General features: G+C 65.8%; 2 protein-coding genes across 6 annotated transcripts; both read left to right on the top strand.

Moving 5' to 3' along the window:
* Positions 1-4,638, top strand: MEN1 (menin 1). 3 transcript variants are annotated; one of them, XM_090053249.1, is made up of 10 exons: positions 1-148; positions 564-1,016; positions 1,262-1,434; positions 1,794-1,922; positions 2,392-2,432; positions 2,535-2,622; positions 2,760-2,896; positions 3,115-3,253; positions 3,341-3,511; positions 3,738-4,638. In XM_090053249.1, the coding sequence occupies exons 2-10, from the start codon at positions 572-574 to the stop codon at positions 4,161-4,163; spliced, it is 1,749 nt and encodes a 582-aa protein (XP_089909375.1). In that variant the 5' UTR covers positions 1-148; positions 564-571; the 3' UTR covers positions 4,164-4,638. The 3 variants fall into 3 exon arrangements, with proteins under 3 accessions (XP_089909375.1, XP_089909373.1, XP_089909374.1); XM_090053247.1 differs by having other exon boundaries at positions 1,226-1,434; positions 3,738-4,637; XM_090053248.1 differs by having other exon boundaries at positions 116-263; positions 1,226-1,434.
* Positions 4,639-4,828: 190 nt separating this feature from the next.
* Positions 4,829-17,038, top strand: MAP4K2 (mitogen-activated protein kinase kinase kinase kinase 2). 3 transcript variants are annotated; one of them, XM_090050862.1, is made up of 32 exons: positions 4,829-5,025; positions 5,745-5,802; positions 5,954-6,044; positions 6,236-6,300; positions 6,595-6,650; positions 6,882-6,929; positions 7,048-7,090; positions 7,291-7,363; positions 7,545-7,676; positions 7,789-7,851; positions 7,937-8,018; positions 8,408-8,515; positions 9,118-9,196; positions 10,326-10,390; positions 10,508-10,548; positions 10,778-10,813; positions 10,894-10,924; positions 11,025-11,175; positions 11,384-11,487; positions 11,741-11,782; positions 11,896-11,980; positions 12,488-12,567; positions 12,655-12,715; positions 12,866-12,989; positions 13,098-13,156; positions 13,259-13,362; positions 13,521-13,716; positions 13,836-13,907; positions 14,011-14,097; positions 14,243-14,313; positions 16,390-16,445; positions 16,526-17,038. In XM_090050862.1, the coding sequence occupies exons 1-32, from the start codon at positions 4,930-4,932 to the stop codon at positions 16,611-16,613; spliced, it is 2,547 nt and encodes an 848-aa protein (XP_089906988.1). In that variant the 5' UTR covers positions 4,829-4,929; the 3' UTR covers positions 16,614-17,038. The 3 variants fall into 3 exon arrangements, with proteins under 3 accessions (XP_089906988.1, XP_089906987.1, XP_089906986.1); XM_090050861.1 differs by having other exon boundaries at positions 4,831-5,025; positions 10,775-10,813; positions 13,839-13,907; XM_090050860.1 differs by having other exon boundaries at positions 4,831-5,025; positions 10,775-10,813.
* Positions 17,039-17,611: the final 573 nt, after the last annotated feature.

Below are 17,611 nucleotides of genomic sequence, written 5' to 3'. Positions count from 1 at the left end.
CCCGCGCGCATCTTGGCACTGGCCCATCAATTTGTCCCACGAGGACTACATTTCCCATAATGCTCTGCGCGTGGGCGCCTCCCGTGATGCTCTGCGCGTCTCTCCTGGCTCGTGCAGTGCTGCAGGGGGCGTGAGAGGGGCTGACCTGGTGAGGGCGGGGCGCCGAGCCTGGGGGGCCCTGGGGTGTCAGTGCCCCCCCCGTTCCGCTCCCGCAGGCCCTGGCCCTCCATAGTCTGGGAAGCAGCGTGGGGGCAGGAGCCGGGGTTTGTGGGGGCCGGGGGCCGGACGCCCGGGGGCGGCGTGGGGGAGCCGGGGGCCGGGCGCCCGGGGGGGGGGCGTGGGGGAACCGGGGGCCGGACGCCCGGGGGGAGGGACGTGGGGGAACCGGGGGCCGGGCGCCCGGGGGGGGCATGGGGGAGCCGGGGGAGCCGGGGACCGGACGCCCGGGGGGGGGCGTGGGGGAGCCGGGGATCGGACGCCGGGGGGGAGCCGGGGTCCGGATGCACAGGGGGGCGTGGGGGGGCCGGACACCCAGGTCCCCTGCAGCTGTGCCCCCCCCGCAGGCGGCAGCATGGGGCTGACGGCAGCGCAGAAGGCGCTGTTCCCGCTGCGCTCGGTGCAGGACGTGGTGGGGCTGTTCGAGGCGGAGCTGCGGCGGCCGCAGCCGGACCTGGTGCTGCTCTCCCTGGTGCTGGGCTTCGTGGAGCACTTCCTGGCCGTCAACCGCGTGCTGCCCACCAACGTGCCGGGCATCAGCTTCGAGCCGCGGCCCGGGCCCGAGCCCGCTGCGCCGCCCACCTACTTCCCCGTGGCCGACCTGAGCATTGTGGCCGCCCTGTACGCCCGCTTCACCGCCCAGATCCGCGGCGCCGTGGACCTGTCCCTCTACCCCCGGCCCGATGGCTTCTCCTCCCGCGAGCTCGTCAAGAAGGTCTCGGACGTCATCTGGAACAGCCTCAGCCGCTCCTATTTCAAGGACCGCGCGCACATCCAGTCCCTCTTCAGCTTCATCACCGGTACAGAGGACATGTGGGGGGCATGTTGATTCCCCCCTGACTCAACCAAAGAGGGACGTGGGGGTCAGGGGGCACAGACCTTGGCCACGAATGAGGTTCCCATCCCGGGTCAGACCCTGGCCCTGCCCGGACCCTGTGCTCCCCTACTCTGCCCCCAGGCATTCACCCCCCGCCCCCCGTGCCTCCCTTGACCTGTCCCATCCCCGCAGGCACAAAGCTTGACAGCTCAGGCGTGGCCTTTGCAGTGGTGGGGGCCTGCCAGGCGCTGGGGCTGCCCGATGTGCACCTGGCGCTGTCCGAGGACCACGCCTGGGTTGTGTTTGGGCGCGACGGCGAGCAGACAGCCGAGGTCACCTGGCATGGCAAGGGCAACGAGGACCGGCGTGGCCAGACGGTCAGCGCTGGCGTCGCCGAGCGGGTACGGGCCTGGCCCCGGCCCCCCCTGCCCTGCAGGAGTGGCAGAGAGCCCAGGTGTCTGGGGGACCGTGGCATGGGGGGCAAGTGAATCCAGGTGTTTGGGGGCAGTGAACTCAGGCACCTGTGATGGGGGTGAACCTAGATGTTTGTGGGTCCATGGCTGGGGGGGAGGCAGTGAGCCCAGGTGTCTGGGGGGTCCCTGGCATGGTGGGGCAACGAATCCAGGGGTCCATCTGGGAGCAGTGAACCCAGGCATCTGCATCTGCGTGGGGGGGAGGGGGCAGGGAGCCCAGAGGCCTTGGTGTGTGTTGGGGGGGGTGGCAAACTCAGGTGCCCGGGGTGACAGCCGCGTCCCTGCAGAGCTGGCTGTACCTGAAGGGCTCGTACCTGCGCTGCGACCGGCACATGGAGGTGGCCTTCATGGTGTGCGCCATCAACCCCTCCATCGACCTGCACACCGACAGCCTGGAGCTGCTGCAGCTGCAGCAGGTGGGCACTACTGGGCCCCCAGCCGAGACCCCCCAGCCTCTGCAACCCCCCTGTGCCCCCAGCATCTTGGGACCCCTCCCCAGGGGCTCCCCTGCCTCCGTCCATCTGTCTCCAGCTCCTAGTCCAGCCCCTGCTGTGTCCATCCACCCCTGGCCCCCCACCATGGACCCACGTACGGCTTCTTCCCCCATGCGCCCGTCTGTCTTTCTGTACCGGCTCTGCCCGCGTCTGTGGGTCTGTCTGCGTCTGCGTCTGCATCCGTGTCCCCGTGCCCATCTGCGTCTGCACCGGCTGTGCTTGCTTGTCTGTCTGTCTGTCTGTTTCTGTTCCTCATGCTCGTATGTGGTGCCTTGGCTGTCTGTCCAGGCCAGCTCCCCCTGCGCCTCCTTCCAGCCCCTCTGCCTTGGAGGGGAGGGCAGGAGCCTGATGCCCCCACCCCACTTGTGTTAACGTCTGTCCTCTCTTGCAGCGGCTGCTGTGGGTGCTGTACGACATGGGGCACCTGGAGAGGTTGGTATCAGGCTTCCATCCCCCCACACCTTAGTATTCGGGGCTCCCCTTCCTCCCTCTTTCCCCCAGCTTGCTAATAACAGCCCCCTCCCCACTGCACAGGTACCCCATGGCACTGGGCAACTTGGCCGATTTGGAAGAGCTGGAACCCACGCCCGGCCGGCCAGACCCTCTCACTCTCTATCACAAGGTGGGGGCTACGGGTCGGGAGCGAGGGGCACTGTGGAGCCAGGAATGAGGGCGCCAGGCAGGTGCAGGGGGCTGTGGGATGGGAGTGAGGGGCCCCTGGCATGGGGCATTTCTTCCTCTCCCTTGTTTGCCCCCCAGGGCATCAGCTCAGCACGACAGCACTACAGCAACGACCACATCTACCCTTACATGTACCTGGCTGGCTACCACTGCCGCAACAAGAACGTCAAGGAGGCCTTGCAGGCCTGGGCCGACACTGCCACCGTCATTCAGGAGTGAGGGACCCCCCCGGACCCCCCCCCGCATAACCTGCCTGGGGCTAAGGGACACAGTCCAGGCCCGATCTTGGGGGGGTCCTGGCTGCAGCAGGGAGAGGGGACCTGACTCAATTCCAAGTCTGATATGGGGGGGGGTCTCAGCAAGTAAGGGCCCGATCCTGGGCAATTCTGGCGGGGGAGGGGGCCAGGCCTGACCCCCCCCCTTCCCCCCCCAGCTACAACTACTGCCGGGAGGACGAGGAGATCTACAAGGAGTTCTTCGACATCGCCAACGACGTCATCCCCAACCTGCTGAAGGAGGTGGCCAGCCTGGCTGAGCCCCCCGAGGACAGGGGGCCTGGGGAGCGCCCCGAGGTGAGTGCCGGCGGGGGTGGGGGGGTGGTCCCAGGTTAACCCCTGCTGTGCCAGGCCTCAGCAGTCACCCCCTCCCCATCCCCCCAGGGGTCGCCGGCGCAGGGCGGGGGCTCGGCCCTGCAGGATCCTGAGTGCTTCGCCCATCTCCTGCGCTTCTACGACGGCATCTGCAAGTGGGAGGAGGGCAGCCCCACGCCCGTGCTGCACGTGGGCTGGGCCACCTTCCTCGTGCAGTCGCTGGGCCGCTTTGACGGGCAGGTGCGGGGCTGCGGGTCAGGAGTGAGGGGCACTGTGGGCCAAAGGGCTGTGGATTGGCAACGAAGGGCACTGCAGGGTGGGAGTGAGGGATGCCAGCGGGCTGTGGGATGGGCATGAGGGGAGCTGGGGGGGGGGGCGCAGCTGGGGAGTGAGTGGTACCATGTGCTGGGGACTGCAGGGCAGGAGTGAGGCCCCCCTCCCCCCCAGCTCACGCTGTGGTCCCCAGGTGCGGCAGAAGGTGACGCTGGTGGCACGGGAGGCGGAGGCGCACGAAGATGAGGAGCCAGGGGCTGAGGACCCCCGCGAGGGCCGGCGCCGGGGGCCACGGCGCGAGTCCAAGCCGGAGGAGCCGCCGCTGCCCAAGAAGGTGCCCGAGCGCCGGCGTCCGCCTCCCCCCACGCCCGCCGGCCCCCCCCACGCTGAGGACGGTGCCCTTGCGCCCACCCCCGTGCCGCCCGAGGGCCCCGTGCTGGCCTTCCAGAGTGAGAAGATGAAGGGCATGAAGGAGCTGCTGGTGGCCGCCAAGATCAACTCCAGCGCCATCAAGCTGCAGCTCACGGCCCAGTCCCAGGTGCAGATGAAGAAGCAGAAGGTCTCGGCCCCCAGCGACTACACCCTCGCCTTCCTCAAGCGCCCGCGCAAGGCCCTCTGACCCCCCCCGAGCCTCCCTGGGGTGTCTGAGCCCCTCCCCAGGGGTCCCCATTCCCCCCCAGCTTCCCTGTGGGTCTCAAGGCTCTCCCCAGGACCCCCCAGACTCCTCCAGGCTGGCCCAGCTCTCCCACCCCCCAAGCCCCTGGGCTGCCTGAACGCCTCCAGGGGTCAGCCCTTGAGCTCTCCCCCCCGAGGTACCCCCAGCGGCTCCCAGGGACCCCGGCCCCCCACCAAGCCCACGTGCCCCACCCTGCGTTCCCCAAACCAGCTGTGATAACCTGAGGTCAATCCCAGATCCTCCCCAACATGAGCCCTGGGACAGGGGGATGCTCATACGTTGGGGGGGCTGCGCTGGCTGAGGGGCTTGACACCCTCCACCCCTCGCTGCTGGGACAGCTGGGGATGGCATAGCCCCAATAAGGGGGTGTGCCCTTAACAAGCCCCGACCAATCCGCGGGGGGGGTTGTGGGGGGTGGGGGGAAGCTGAGAAAAGGATTTTTTTGTACTAAAAATGGTCTATTTTTTTTTAACTCAATAAAGGGAATTTTGGGTCCCGGATGTTGGTGCCACTTTGAGGGGGGCTTTTGAGGGTGGGGGGGTCTAATCCCAGCAGGAGGGGGGCTGGGGAGGCTCATAGGCCCCCTAGTGCTTGTTTGGGTGGGCCCTGGCCTTGCCCCACCCCTGTGGGGGCGGAGATGCCCCACCCCGCCCCCAGCCGAGGGGTGTGGCCTTAGGCCCCTCCCGGGCGGGACTTGGGCCCGGGCAGCATGAGCCTGTGGCGGGCACTGTCCCCCCAGGACCCGCGGCTCCGCTACGAGCTGGTGCAGCGCGTCGGGGCCGGCACCTACGGGGACGTCTACAAGGTGCCAGACACCGGGGCTCCCTCGGGGCGTGGGGCTCGGGTGCCTGGGTTCCCTCCTGGGGGGCAGGTCGGATGCCCGGGGTCCCTCCAGGGCTGGGGGGGGGAGCAGGGGGGCTGGGAACCTGGATGCCCGGGTCCAAGAGGAGCTGAGCCTGGACGCCTGGGTTCGTTTCCTGGTGCTTGGGGTGCTCTGTGGGTGCTGGGGGGGGGGGTACAGCCCAGGACTCCTGCGTTCTCCCCAGTGCTGGGGCGGCGGGATGCCTGGGGGTTTCTCCCTCTCTGGGATGGGGGAGTTAGAGTGGGGCGGGGGCTGGGCCGCTTGGCGTCTGTCCCCAGGCTGGGAGGGAGCTGGGCCGGGGGTGGTGGGGAACCAGGACACCTGGGTTGTGTTCCTGCCTGTGTCCTGTGAAGTATCCCCCACCCCAGCCGGGCCCAGCCCGGGGCAGGGGCAGGGGCAGCTGCCTGCGCAGGCATCGCCAGCCCAGGCTGGGATGCCCCCTCCCCCTGCCGCTCGGCTGTGCCCGCCTGGGATGTCTCCCTGCCCGGATGCCTGGGTCGTCTGCCAGCTCCGGGGCCGAGAGCAGGGGGTGCCGGGAATCTGGACGCCTGGGTCCTCGGCCAAGCTGGGCCGTTGGAGCAGCCTGGGGGTGATAGCAGGGGGTGCCGGGAGCCGGGTCCTCTCCCCCCTCACTGCCCCCCACACCCCATTTGCCATGTCAGGCCCGGGACACCCAGACGGGGGAATTGGCCGCTATTAAGATCGTGAAACTGGACCCAGGTACGGACTGGATTTGAGGACCTCCAGAATAGGGGCTGGGAGCCTGGGCAGCTGGCTAGTCTCCAGCTTGGCAAGGGGGCGCAGGAATGCCCCCCAGGTCAACTTGGAGGAGGTCTCAAAGCTGCAGGTACCGACCCCACTTCCCTTGCAGGGGACGATACAAGCTCCATCGAGCAGGAGGTGACGGCCCTGCGGGAGTGCGGCCACCCCAACGTCGTGGCCTATTTTGGCAGCTACCTCAGGTGCAGGGGGGAGAGGGTGGGCCGCTATCCCAGCCCCAACCCCCCCAGAGCCAACGACCTCTGTTGTACTTGGCTGCTGACACCCCTACCCCAGAGCCAGCCACATCCCAGCTCTGGGCTCCATGTGTGCCTTCCCCCAGAGGGGCCCTGCCACTGTCGTAACCCCCCCATTTTCTGCCCTCCCCCGGCAGGAATGACCGACTCTGGATCTGCATGGAGTACTGTGGGGGGGGCTCCTTGCAAGAAATCTACCACGGTGAGTGCTGGGTTTCCTCCGGCCCTGGGGGTGGGGGGCAAGAGCTGGGCCTGGGTCCCCTCTGGCTCTGGGATCTGCCCCGGTGCGCCCCCCCCCCCCCCGCAGATGGGGCCTGGGTGTCCGGGGGTGTTGTAAGGAACGGTCTCGTTTTCATGCTGTTTTGCTTCCTGTTTGCAAGATGAGCCTTTTTCCTGCCTCGGGTGGGGGGGCAGGAAGTGGGGAGGAAGGGAGGGTGGGGGGTGGGCATCCGGGGGCAGTGGGGGGGCTGACATGTGTCCATCTGTCCCTCTGCAGCTACGGGCCCCTTGTCTGAGAAGCAGATCGCCTACATGTGCAGGGAAACACTGCAGGTGACCGGGGGGGCAGCTGGGGGCCCTGATGCCTGGCGAGAGCAGGAGGGGCTGGGGGCCCGGACACCTGGGAGGGGTTTCCTGTCCCTTGCCCCAGGGCATTGTTTCTCCATCCTCGGAGTCCGGATGCACCCGGGGGTCACCTGGGGATGCTAGAGACCCCCGTCCGGCGGGTCAGACATCCATGCGGGGGTCCTCTAGCTGACAGGCTCTCCTCTGTTCTCCTTGCAGGGATTGAAACACTTGCATGCAAAAGGCATGATGCATCGGGACATCAAGGTGGGCACCCAGAGCCCCCCGGCTCAGCCGGGGTATGGGGGAGGGGATGACCCCCTTTCCTCTCCCTCCTCCCCCCCCAGCTGTGCGGCAGTGCTGATGCCGTCGCCTTTTCTTGCAGGGAGCAAATATCCTCCTCACGCACAATGGAGATGTCAAATTGGGTCAGTCAGTGCCCGGGCTCCCCCCCATCCCTCCCCCCTGCCTCCAGCGGGCTGCAGGGCAGGAGTGAGGGGTGCTTGAGGGGGAGCAGGGGGCTGTAGGTTGGGAGTGAGGGGCCCCAATGGGACTGGGGGGGCAGAGGGTTGCAGCTTCTTCCCCATAGCTGCCCCCCACCCCAACTAATCTCCTTCTCTTTTTGCAGCCGACTTCGGGGTCTCCGCTGAGCTGACGGCGTCTGTGGCCAAGCGGAAATCCTTCATCGGCACCCCCTACTGGTGACCCCCGGGGGGGCAGTGGGTTTATGGGGGTCCTGGGGTGCTCAGGAGCTGGGGAGGGGGCAGGGCTGGGGTGGCAGAGGCCTGGGAGCACAGCCCAGGGTCCTGTGGGAGAGGTGGGGTGCAGCCCTGGATGCCTGGGACCCATGGGGGGTGACCCCAGGACTTGCTCTCCCCCCAGGATGGCCCCTGAGGTGGCGGCAGTGGAGAAGAAGGGGGGCTACAACCAGCTGTGCGACATCTGGGCACTGGGAATCACCGCCATCGAGCTGGCTGAGCTGCAGCCCCCCCTCTTCGACCTGCACCCCATGAGGTAGGGCCCCCCCACCCAGCCAGCCACCCCTTGCCTCCTGCCCCCCAACTGCGCTAAGCAGGGGCGCCGGGGTGCTGCCTCCCATGCCCACATCTGTCCCCCGCCTTTGCAGGGCCCTGATGGTGATGTCCAAAAGCAGCTTCCAGCCCCCCAAGCTGAAAGACAAAGCTCAGTGGTGAGTACCCCAGCCCCCACACGGGGTGCTATGGGAGTGTTTGGGGGGTGTCTGGGCTTGGCTGACCCCCCCCCCCAACAACCAGGTCCCCCGACTTCCACCACTTCCTCAAGCTGGCGCTGACCCGGAGCCCCAAGAAGAGAGCCACGGCCGAGAAGCTCCTGCAGGTGGGGGGGGCTGCAAGGGTGCCGGGGGGCAGAGCAAGGGAGGGCGTGGGGTGCCTGGGGCCATGGCGGGGTTGGGTGTGCATTGTTTTTGGGGGGGGATTTGGGAGGGGGGCCTTCACCCTGGGGTAGGGTGTGAGGGGGTCTGGGGGGGTCCGAGGGGGGCTATGAGGGGTTTTCTGTGTAGTGGGAGTAGCTTGTGGGGGGTCCCAGGGGAGTTTGGGGGCATCCTAGGGCTTAGTAGGGGTGGGGGTCCTGGGGGCCAGCAAGGTTGGGGTGCTAATGGGATTCTGGGTGGTGGGTGGGGTGGGAGAGATGGGGGTGATCCCAAGGGCTAGTAGGGGGTGCGGGGGCCTGAGGTGGGCCTCCCCTCACCCTTTGCCCCCCCCCAGCACCCCTTCACCAGCCAGCCCCTGGTGCGGGCCCTGGCCGTGGAGCTGCTGGACAAGGCCAACAGCCCCGACCTGGCCACCCCGGCCCTGGACGACGGAGACTTCGAGGTACCGGACCGGGGGGGGGGGGGGGGGGGCTGTCCCGCGACCCCCAGATCTCGAGGGTTCAGTCCCCCCCACTGCCATGACAACGATCTGGGGGTGCCAGCTCCTATCCCCACTACTTCAGGCCCCGTCACCGCAACAGCCACCCCAGGCCTGGTTCCTACCCCCCTCCATCCAGCCTCTTACCACGACAACCACCCCAGGGGCAGCAGGCCTGGCTGTTATACCCCCCCTACGCCGGGGGTAGTTATGGCCCTCCAAGTGCTCTAGACCTTGTTTCCATGACAGCTACCCCAGCTGGGGGGGTAATTTTTGTGCCCCTCCCCCACCCCAAGCTGGTTCTCTGGGGAAGGGGGTAGACATGCCTCAAGTGGGATTAGGACCAGTGCTGGCGGGGTTTAGGCTGTTTTGTGCCCCCCCAGCTCTGGGGGGTGTATATGGGTCTGGGGGGGGGCATAATACCCGTTCAGGTACCCCAGTGTGACCCAGGTGGGGTGAGTCCTGACCGGGGAGGGCTGGGGTAGGACAAGGGTTAAACTAGCTGCCCTGATCCCCTTGTCTTACCCCCTGTGCGCCCCCCCTTTTATCCCCCCTCCATCTCCCAGACCTACGATGTCTTCCCGGATAAGATCCGCTCCCACGGGGGACACGGGCAAGCAGAAAGGACCCTCTCTGAGATCCAGTGTGAGTCTCCCCCACCCCATAAAGGGGAGTACATCCCTCCAGCATTGTTAATGCGGGGACCCCTTGTTGGGATGCAGCTGGCTCTGGGGGGGGGTGTCGGCAACCAGGGAGAACAGAGGCCCGGCTGTCTCTGAGGTGGGGCCTTGGGCAGTGGGGATACGGGGCTGCAGTGCAGCTGACTCTGGGGTGGGACATGTTAGCAGCGGAGTAGAACCGACACAGCCAGCTCTGGCAGGGTGGGGGCTGGTGATCCAGGTCTGTGCTGCGGCTGGCTCTGGGGTGGGCTATCCCAGCAGCCAAGTAGAACAGATGCAGCTGACTGTACCCCCATCCCTCCCCCTGCCCCTGCCCCACCCCAGAGCTGTCTGCATCTGTTCTACTTGGCCACCTACACAGCCCACCCCAGGGCCAGCTGCAGGACAGACCTGAAGCCCCAGCTCCAATGCCCCCTGAGCCAGTGCCTCTTTCTGTTTGGCTGCTGACATGTCCCACCCCAGAGCCAGCAGCATTTCAGCCCCATGTCCCCAGGACCCACCTCAGAGGCAGCTGCATGTGTCTGTTCTGCTCAGCTGCCAACGCCTTCCCGCCCCAGAGCCAGCCACCTGCCAGTGCTCAGCTTTGTCCCCCCAGGCCCTGCCCTGCCCTGCCCCAAAGCTGAGCACTGGGGTGCGGTTGGCTTTGGGGAGGGAGGGGGCAGGCAGCCAAGTAGAACTGAGGTGCTGCTGCCTCTGGGGTGGGATATGGGGCTGAAATGCAGCTGGCTCTGGGGTGGGATGTGTCGGCAGCCAAGCAGCAGCTGGCACCAGCTCTGGGGGGCTCGGAGCTGGGGCCACAGGGCCGTGTGCTGGGATGCAGCCTGCTCTGGGGGGGCCTCCAGGTTAATTTAAGCTCCACATGAAGCTGCAGGGAAGTGAAACAAGATCTTGAATCCAATTAAAACTCTTCAGCGAGGACTGCCCCCTCCCCCCATGGGTCTTGCCCACACACCTGGGTCCAAGATCCCCAGTTCGAGGCTGGGGGGGGGGGAGGGGCGTTCCTAATGTGGAAGGAGCACAGCCACGTCCCTCCGGCTTTGTGCTGGGGCTGGCCTGGTTCTGCTTCGTTAATTAAAGCCTCATTTAACTTCCAGTTAATCAAGTGAAATTCGGACCTCCGCTGAGGAAAGAGACAGAGCCAGAGCCGTCCCGCGGCCTCGTGAGTGTGATGGTCTGGGGGTCCGGGGGGCGGGGTCCAGCCCCGGCAGGGGGGCAGCCAACGGTTCACTGCAGGGCAGAGGTCCCCAGGGTCACTGATTTCCCTGACCTTTGGCAGAGGGAAGAGGATGATGATTGGACGTTGCTAGGAGATGGAGGGTAGGTACCCTATTAACTGGGGGGGCTGGACCAGCCATGTTGTGGATGTGGGGGACCCCAAGGCTGCCTAGGGGGTGTTGAGAGCCCGGACCCCTGGTCTCTCCCAGCTCCGGGAGGGGAGGGGAGGGGGTCTCGGGGTGAGAGCGGGGGCGCTGGCATCCCGGATGCCTGGCTCTGGCGGGGTGGGGGGCTGCTGGCTGCTGTCTTACTCCTCTCCCTCCTCCAGAAGCCTGCTGCAGTCAGTGGAGGAAGCCCTAGAGGAAAGGTATGGGGGGTGACTGGGGGGGTCCTGGGGTCACCCCAAAGGATAGGGGGAGTAACCGCCTCTTGCCTGCTACCTTCTAGAAGCCTCACCATCCGCCCGGCTGCGGGGCAGGTAGGTACCCCCCATACCTCCTACCCAGGCGTCCGGGCTTGCAGATCTCCCCGTGGCCCCTCCAACCCCTCATCCACCCACTCTGTGTCTGCCCCCCCAGGCCCCGGCCCCTTCCTCACCAGCCCAGACCCCGGACCCCCAGAGCTGCCCGACTGCCAAGGTGGGCACTGGGACCGAGTCGCTGCTCTGGAACCTGCTGGACTGGGACCTGGGGGGAAGCCCTGAGCCCCCCAGGGTGGACACCCCGCCAGGTACTGGGGGAGGGGGGCAGGAGTTCTGATCCTGGCATAATCCGGGGCGGTGGGGGGATGGCAGGGATCTGACCCTTCCCCAGTGAAGGCCGGGTGAGATGAGAGCGTTGGGTCTCAGCCTGGTGGGTCATGGGGGAGGATGTCCCAGGGTGGGGTTTGGGTGGGGACACAGAGCTTCTGCTAATGGGGTGTCTGGCACCCCCCCCAGGCAGCCCGGACCCCCCCACCCAGCCAGATGCTGGCCCCCCCACCCTAGGGACATCCCCCGTCTCCACGGACTGGGCCACCATGAAGCGGAGAGACGAGGCAGAGGTGGGTGTGGGACCCTTGGCCGGCAGCAGTGGGGGGCTGGACGCCTGGGTTCTTCCCAGCTCCGGGAGGGCAGCAGGGCTGGGGGGAGAGTAGGGGGGCTGGGGAGTTAAACCAGGGAGCTGGGAGCCTGGACGCCCGTTCCATCTGGCTCCGAAAGGGAATGGGGGCTGGCAGGTGAGGGCTGGGGGCTCGGGCGCCTGGGCTCGCCCCCCGCTGCAGCCCTGGCCATAATGACACCCCGCCTCCTTCGCAGAGATCCGGCTGCCACGGGCTGCCTCCCACCCCCAAGGTCCACGTAAGTGCCCTCCTGTCCTCGCCCAGCAGGGGGTGCTGTGGGGTCATGGGTCAGCCATTGGGTTGGGGGAGCTCCTGGCTGTCCCTCCACCCCCTGCTCTCTCCCTGCACCAGATGGGCGCCTGCTTCTCCAAGGTCTTCAATGGCTGCCCCCTAAAGATCAACTCTGCCGTGACCTGGATCCACCCAGACACACTAGGTATGGACACCCCAGAGCTGGCTGCACCCCAGTCGGCCCCATCTCCCGAGCCCCCACCCCCCCGAGAGCTGGCTGCCTCTGTTCTACTTGGCTGCTGACATGTCCCACCCCAGAGCCAGCTGCATTTCAGCCCCGTGTCCCCAGGGCCCAAGCCCCCACCACAGAGACAGCTGCATCTCTGTTCTACTCAGCCACTTACACCCCCCACCCCAGAACCAGCTGCACCCCACTGCCCAGCTTTGTACCCCTGCCCCGGAGCAGCACAGACCTGGATCCGAAGGTCCCGTGATGGGGCTCCTCAGGACCCAGGCTGGGGGAGTTATTGGGTGTCCCCCATTCCCAGAGCCCCTACTTCTGCCCTATACATCCCCCCTCCCAGCAGCATGGGACTACCCTTGCCCCCTGCCCCTCCCCCCTCCCCACAGGTCCTGGCAAAGCCATTCTGGGGGGGTGGGAGGGGGGCAAGGTCCCATCCCCCAGGCCTGACGCTGTTCCTGGTGCCCCCAGATCAGTACCTGGTGGTGGGGGCCGAGGAGGGCATTTACACACTCAACTTGCACGAGTTGCATGAGGACACGATGGAGAAGGTGAGGGGGGGCAGTGGACAGGATGGGGGGGTTGGGGGATGCCTGTGGCCTGATGGACAATGTCCCTCTGTCTCTTGCCCCCCCCAGCTCCTCCCCCACAGGTGTCACTGGCTTTACTGCATGAACAACGTGCTGCTGTCCCTGGCAGGTGAGGTGGGGGCTGGGGGTGGGGAGTGGGGGGCACCAGGACAGTGGGCAGTGGGACAGGAGTGAGGGACACGAGCCACGTTGCAGGTTATGGGTTGGGAGTGAGGGGGGGTGCAGTTGGATGTGACTGAGGGGCTCTGCCCCCCCCCAGGCAAATCCCCCCAGATCGTGTCCCACAACCTGCTGGGGCTGTTCGAGCAGCGGCGGCAGCTGCAGAAGCACCAGGTCCCGCTCTCCATCGCCACCCACCGCCTCACCGAGCGCATCATCCTCAGGTCTGTGTCCAGCCCCCGCCCCATGCCAGCCAGCTCTGTGCCCCCCTCCCATCACCGGGGGGTGGGGGGAGGTCTCCGCTGACCCCCTTGTCTGTCCTTCCCGTGTAGGCGGTTTGCTCTGTCCTCCAAGCTGGCTGACAGCAAGGGCTGCTTGCAGTGCCGCGTGGGTGAGTGTGGGGGGGGTGGGGGGGCCTCAGCTGTGGTCTCGGGGGCAGGGGGCTGCGGGTCGGGGGTGAGGGGCTGCTCGCTGATCACGCCCCGGCCCCCAGTGCGACACCCCACGTCGGGCGCCACCTTCCTGTGCGCGGCGCTGCCCAGCAGCCTCCTGCTCTTCCAGTGGTACGAGCCCCTCCAGAAGTTCCTGCTGCTCAAGGTGGGTGCCGGGAGTTGTGGTAGGGGGCTGTGGGTCGGGAGTGAGGGGCACTGCCAGGGCTGGGGGGCTTAGCCTGGGGCTGAGGGAGCAGGGGGCTGGTCCTGGCTGGGGGTGGGGAGCTGACCCCCCCCAGCTCTGATGCCCCCCACTTACCCCAGCACGTGGACGTGCCCCTGCCAGCGCCGCTGGGGCTCTTCGAGCCACTGGTGGCGGAGGGGGAGGAGCAGCCCCGCGTCTGCCTGGGGGCCGCCGACCGCCCTGGCCCCGGTCCCGGCCCCAGTCTCCCCCGGGCCCTCGATTTTCACCTACTCCCACTCAGCCCTGGCGCCGGTGCTGGCCTCCCGCGGCCCCTGGGTAAGTGCTGGGGAGTGGGGGTCTGGGGGGGGTCCTGATCCTGGCCTGATCCTGTTAAGGGGGGCAGGGGTCTCCCCTCCCCCCCGGGTTCAAGCAGTCTTGTCTTCCCCACCCCCCAGCAGACGGGGACTCGAGCTGGGCCAGCCACATGACACAGCTGGATCGCGACACAGTGCTCGTCTGCTTTGAACGTGAGTAATGCCCCCCCACGCACTGACCTGCTCCCCTCCCCCTGCCGTCGGCTGCATGCCCCCCCTCCCTCCATCATGGACTCTCTCCCCCCTTCCCCCCCAGGCTGTGTGCGCCCTGTGGACCTCAATGGGGCCCCCAAGCCTGGCCTGGCCCCGGAGCTGCACTTTACCTTCCCCATTGAGACCATTGGTGAGTACCCGGGGAGGTCGGGGCAGCTGAAGGGGCTGTGCCCCCCCCACCCCGAACCCTTTGCCGGGTGCTGGCACCCCCTCTCCTGCCAGGCTGCCCTGAGCCAGGGGCTTTTCCTCATCCCCGCCTCTCCGCCCCCCTGCAGTGTGCCTTGAGGACAGCGTGCTGGCCTTCTGGCAGCACGGCATGCAGGGCCGCAGCCTGCAGGATGCACAGGTGAGCGTGGGGGGGAATGACACCTGCCTTCTCAAGTGGGGCCACGCGGGCAGCTCTCCTGGGGGGGGAGAGCGAGCTGGCTGGGAGGGGCAGGATTGGGCCCTTCCCGTGGTTACGGAGGAAGGGGAGGGGGTCCCTGCTGTGTGCCAGGCATGTGCACAGGTGTACAGGAGCGTGGTTGTGTGGGGATGTGCGTGAGCATCGGTGTGTATGGGAGTGTATATGTGAGCACGTGTGCATGTACGAGAGTGCATGTGTGTGTGTGTGTGTGTGTGTGTGTGTGGCCAGGAGTGTTATGTGAGCATGGGTGTAAGTGTATGGGAGCATGTGTGCACAAGAATATTTATGGGAGTACATGTGTGTACAAGTGAATGGTATGTGTGTGTGTGCATACAAGAGTGTGTATGCGAGCATATGTCTGTGTGTGTATGGGAGCATATATAGTTTCATAGTTAGTAGGGTCGGAAGGGACCTGAGCAGATCATCTAGTCCGACCCCCTGCCATGGCAGGAAGAGTACAGGGGTCAAATGACCCCAGCAAGATGTTCATCCAGCCTCCCCTTAAACACCCCCGGGGTAGGGGCCAGCACCACTTCTCTTGAAAGTCGGTCCCAGACCCTAGCCGCCCTGACCGTGAAGTCGCGCCTCCTGATGTCTAGCCTAAACCTACCCTCTGCCAGCTTGTGACTGTTATTCCTGGTCACTGCTGGTGGTGCTCGGGGGAACAGGGACTCCCCCAACGCCTGCTGACCCCCCCGACTAGTTTATAACAGGCCACAAGATCCCCCCTCAGCCTTCTCTTGTGGAGGCTGAACAGGTTCAGGTCCCGTAGCCTCTCCTCATAGGGCCTGCCCTGCTGTCCCCTGATCATGCGAGTGGCCTCCTCTGGACCCTCTCCATGCTGCCCACATCCCTCCTGAAGTGTGGCGCCCAGAACTGGACGCAGTCCTCCAGCTGCGGCCTGACCAGTGCCACATCGAGGGGGAGGATCACTTCCTTGGACCCGCTCGAGATGCATCTGTGGATGCACAACAAGGTGCGGTTGGCCTTCTTGACCGCGTCCCTGCACTGCCGCCCATGTTCATTTTGGAGTCAGTGATGACCCCCAGATCCCTTTCCGCCTCCGTGCTGTCAAGAGGGGAGTTCCCCAACCGGTAGGTATGGTGCCGGTTGTTCCTCCCCAGGTGCAGCACCTTGCACTTGTCTGTGTTGAAACCCATCCTATTCTCGTCTGCCCACCCCTGTAACCTGTCCAGGTCTGATTGTAGCCTGTTGCATCCTTCCAGTGTGCCCATGTCCCCCCACATCTTAGTGTCATCAGCAAATCTGAACAGGGTGCTTTTTACCCCCTCGTCCAAATCGCTGATGAAGATGTTGAACAGTGCGGGCCCGAGGACCGAGCCCTGGGGGACCCCACTGCCCACGTCCCTCCAGGCTGAGAAGGACCCATCCACTACCACCCTCTGGGTGCGGCCCTCCAGCCAGTTGGCAACCCATTTGACTGTGTGGGTGTCTACACCGTAGCCCCCAGTTTCTTAATGAGAACGGGGTGAGAGACAGTGTCGAAAGCCTTCCGGAAGTCCAGGAAGACGATGTCCACTGCTACCCCTGCCTCTAATGATCTGGTGATCTGATCGTAAAAGGCCACAGGTTGGTCTGACAGGACCTGCCACTGATGAACCCGTGTTGGTTGCCCCTATGTGAGCACAAATGTGTGCACAGATGTGTGTGCGTGAGCATGTGTGTATGTGTGAGAGCATGTATGTGAGTGTGTATGCCCAGGAGTGTTATGGGACCATGGGTGTGAGGGTATGGGAGTACATGTATGTGCATACAAGAGTGTGTATGGGAGCATGTACGTAAGTGTGTGTATGTGTATGTGTGTACACAAGAGTGTGTAAGCACAAGCTTGCATACGTAGGTCACCTGAAAGTGTGTGCATGCGCACAAGGCACGGGTGGGTGTGTACACAAGAGTGTACCTGAGTATGTGCGTGTGTGTATCCTAGTAGCCCCCCAGGGAGTGGGGTGAGCAGGGGGACCTCCAGGCTGCACCTTACCTCCTCTTCCCCCCCAGGTGACGCAGGAAATCACGGATCAGTCACGGGTCTTCCGGGTGCTGGGAGCGCACAGGTGAGGATGGTGGGGGGGTGCCCCAGCATCATGCAACCCCCCCCCGCCCCACAATAACCCTGCTCTCCCCTCACCTGCAGGGACATCATCCTGGAGAGCCGGCCCACCGGGAGCCCTGCCGCCCACAGCAACCTCTACATCCTCATGGGCCATGAAAGCAGCTACTGACCCCCACCCTTGTGGGAGGGGGAATGGGGGGGGCAGCCCCCCACCAAGCCAGGCCAGTGTCACACAGGTGACAGCCCAAAGTCTTCCTGAGAACCCCCTCTTCCCCTCCCCTCGGGCTGGGGGACCCCCGTCCCTTCCCCCCACTGTTTGCAATAACCGGCACTGCTGTGCGCAGCCCCCCCGGGGGACGTGGCCCCTTCTCCTCCTTGATCCCTTGGCGGAGACAATCCCGGGGGGGCACGCTGCACTGACCCCAGGGACCCCGCGTGCCTCCCTCCACCCTGGGGGGCTGGGGTGTCCCACCAGCCCCTCCCCCCTTGTTCTCTGGGGGGGTTGTATTTTTATCCCCCCTTTAAGGGGGGGTTTATGCTGGAACCTACTGAGAAACCCTGCGGGGGGAGATGCTATTAAAGAAGTGGACAGTCCTAGCCCGTGTGCTGTGCTCGGGTGGGGGGGCCCCCCTTGTAGCCCCCAGATCCAGGAGGTAGGAGGTTTTTTTGGGGGGGGGGTCAGGCCCGTTCCACCAGCAGCCGGGCCTCGGTGGCCCCTCAACACCCCTGTTTCCTGTCTGCTGGCGGTTGGTCTCCTATGAGCCTTTGGGGTCCTGGCTGGAGTCCATCAGACAGCTCCCATGAGGCTCTGGGCTGGCCTGTGCAGACTTTGTGGCCCCCTTAGTGGGGGGGGGGGCCTTAACCAGCTCCCATGAGCCTCTGGAGTACCCTTAGTTAACACCCCACCAACACCCACACCTTACAGGACTCCCATGAGCCTCTGGGGGCTCCCTTGTACCGTGGCGGGGGAGGGTGGTTATGGATCAGGCTCGCAGCAGCCTCTGCAGCCCCCTTTGTACTGGGGCTGTTAACCAGACTCCCAAGAGCCTCTGCGGCATTAGGCTTTGGGGGGGGGGGGTGTTGAACCTCTGGGCGCCTCCTACATGAGAGAGGGAGAAGGGGCGGAATTAAACTCCCGTGAGCCTCTGGCAGGCTGTCTCAATCCAC

This window comes from Crocodylus siamensis, chromosome 6 (genome assembly GCF_052110815.1).
Source record: "Crocodylus siamensis isolate JL-2025a chromosome 6, ASM5211081v1, whole genome shotgun sequence".
NCBI classification, from domain to species: Eukaryota; Metazoa; Chordata; order Crocodylia; family Crocodylidae; genus Crocodylus; species Crocodylus siamensis.
Note: the sequence above shows the minus strand (reverse complement) of the source record. Positions and strands in the feature narration are given on the sequence as shown.

Excerpts from the sequence above, each read along its gene's own strand:
- MEN1 (XM_090053248.1), top strand. The coding sequence starts at position 572 with ATGGGGCTGACGGCAGCGCAGAAGGCGCTGTTCCCGCTGCGCTCGGTG. Across the intron at positions 2,433-2,534 it reads GACATGGGGCACCTGGAGAG|GTACCCCATGGCACTGGGCA; the intron begins GTTGGTATCAGG and ends CCCACTGCACAG. Across the intron at positions 3,254-3,340 it reads GGCCTGGGGAGCGCCCCGAG|GGGTCGCCGGCGCAGGGCGG; the intron begins GTGAGTGCCGGC and ends CCATCCCCCCAG.
- MAP4K2 (XM_090050860.1), top strand. The coding sequence starts at position 4,930 with ATGAGCCTGTGGCGGGCACTGTCCCCCCAGGACCCGCGGCTCCGCTAC. Across the intron at positions 8,019-8,407 it reads CGGCCGAGAAGCTCCTGCAG|CACCCCTTCACCAGCCAGCC; the intron begins GTGGGGGGGGCT and ends GCCCCCCCCCAG. Across the intron at positions 8,516-9,117 it reads TGGACGACGGAGACTTCGAG|ACCTACGATGTCTTCCCGGA; the intron begins GTACCGGACCGG and ends TCCATCTCCCAG.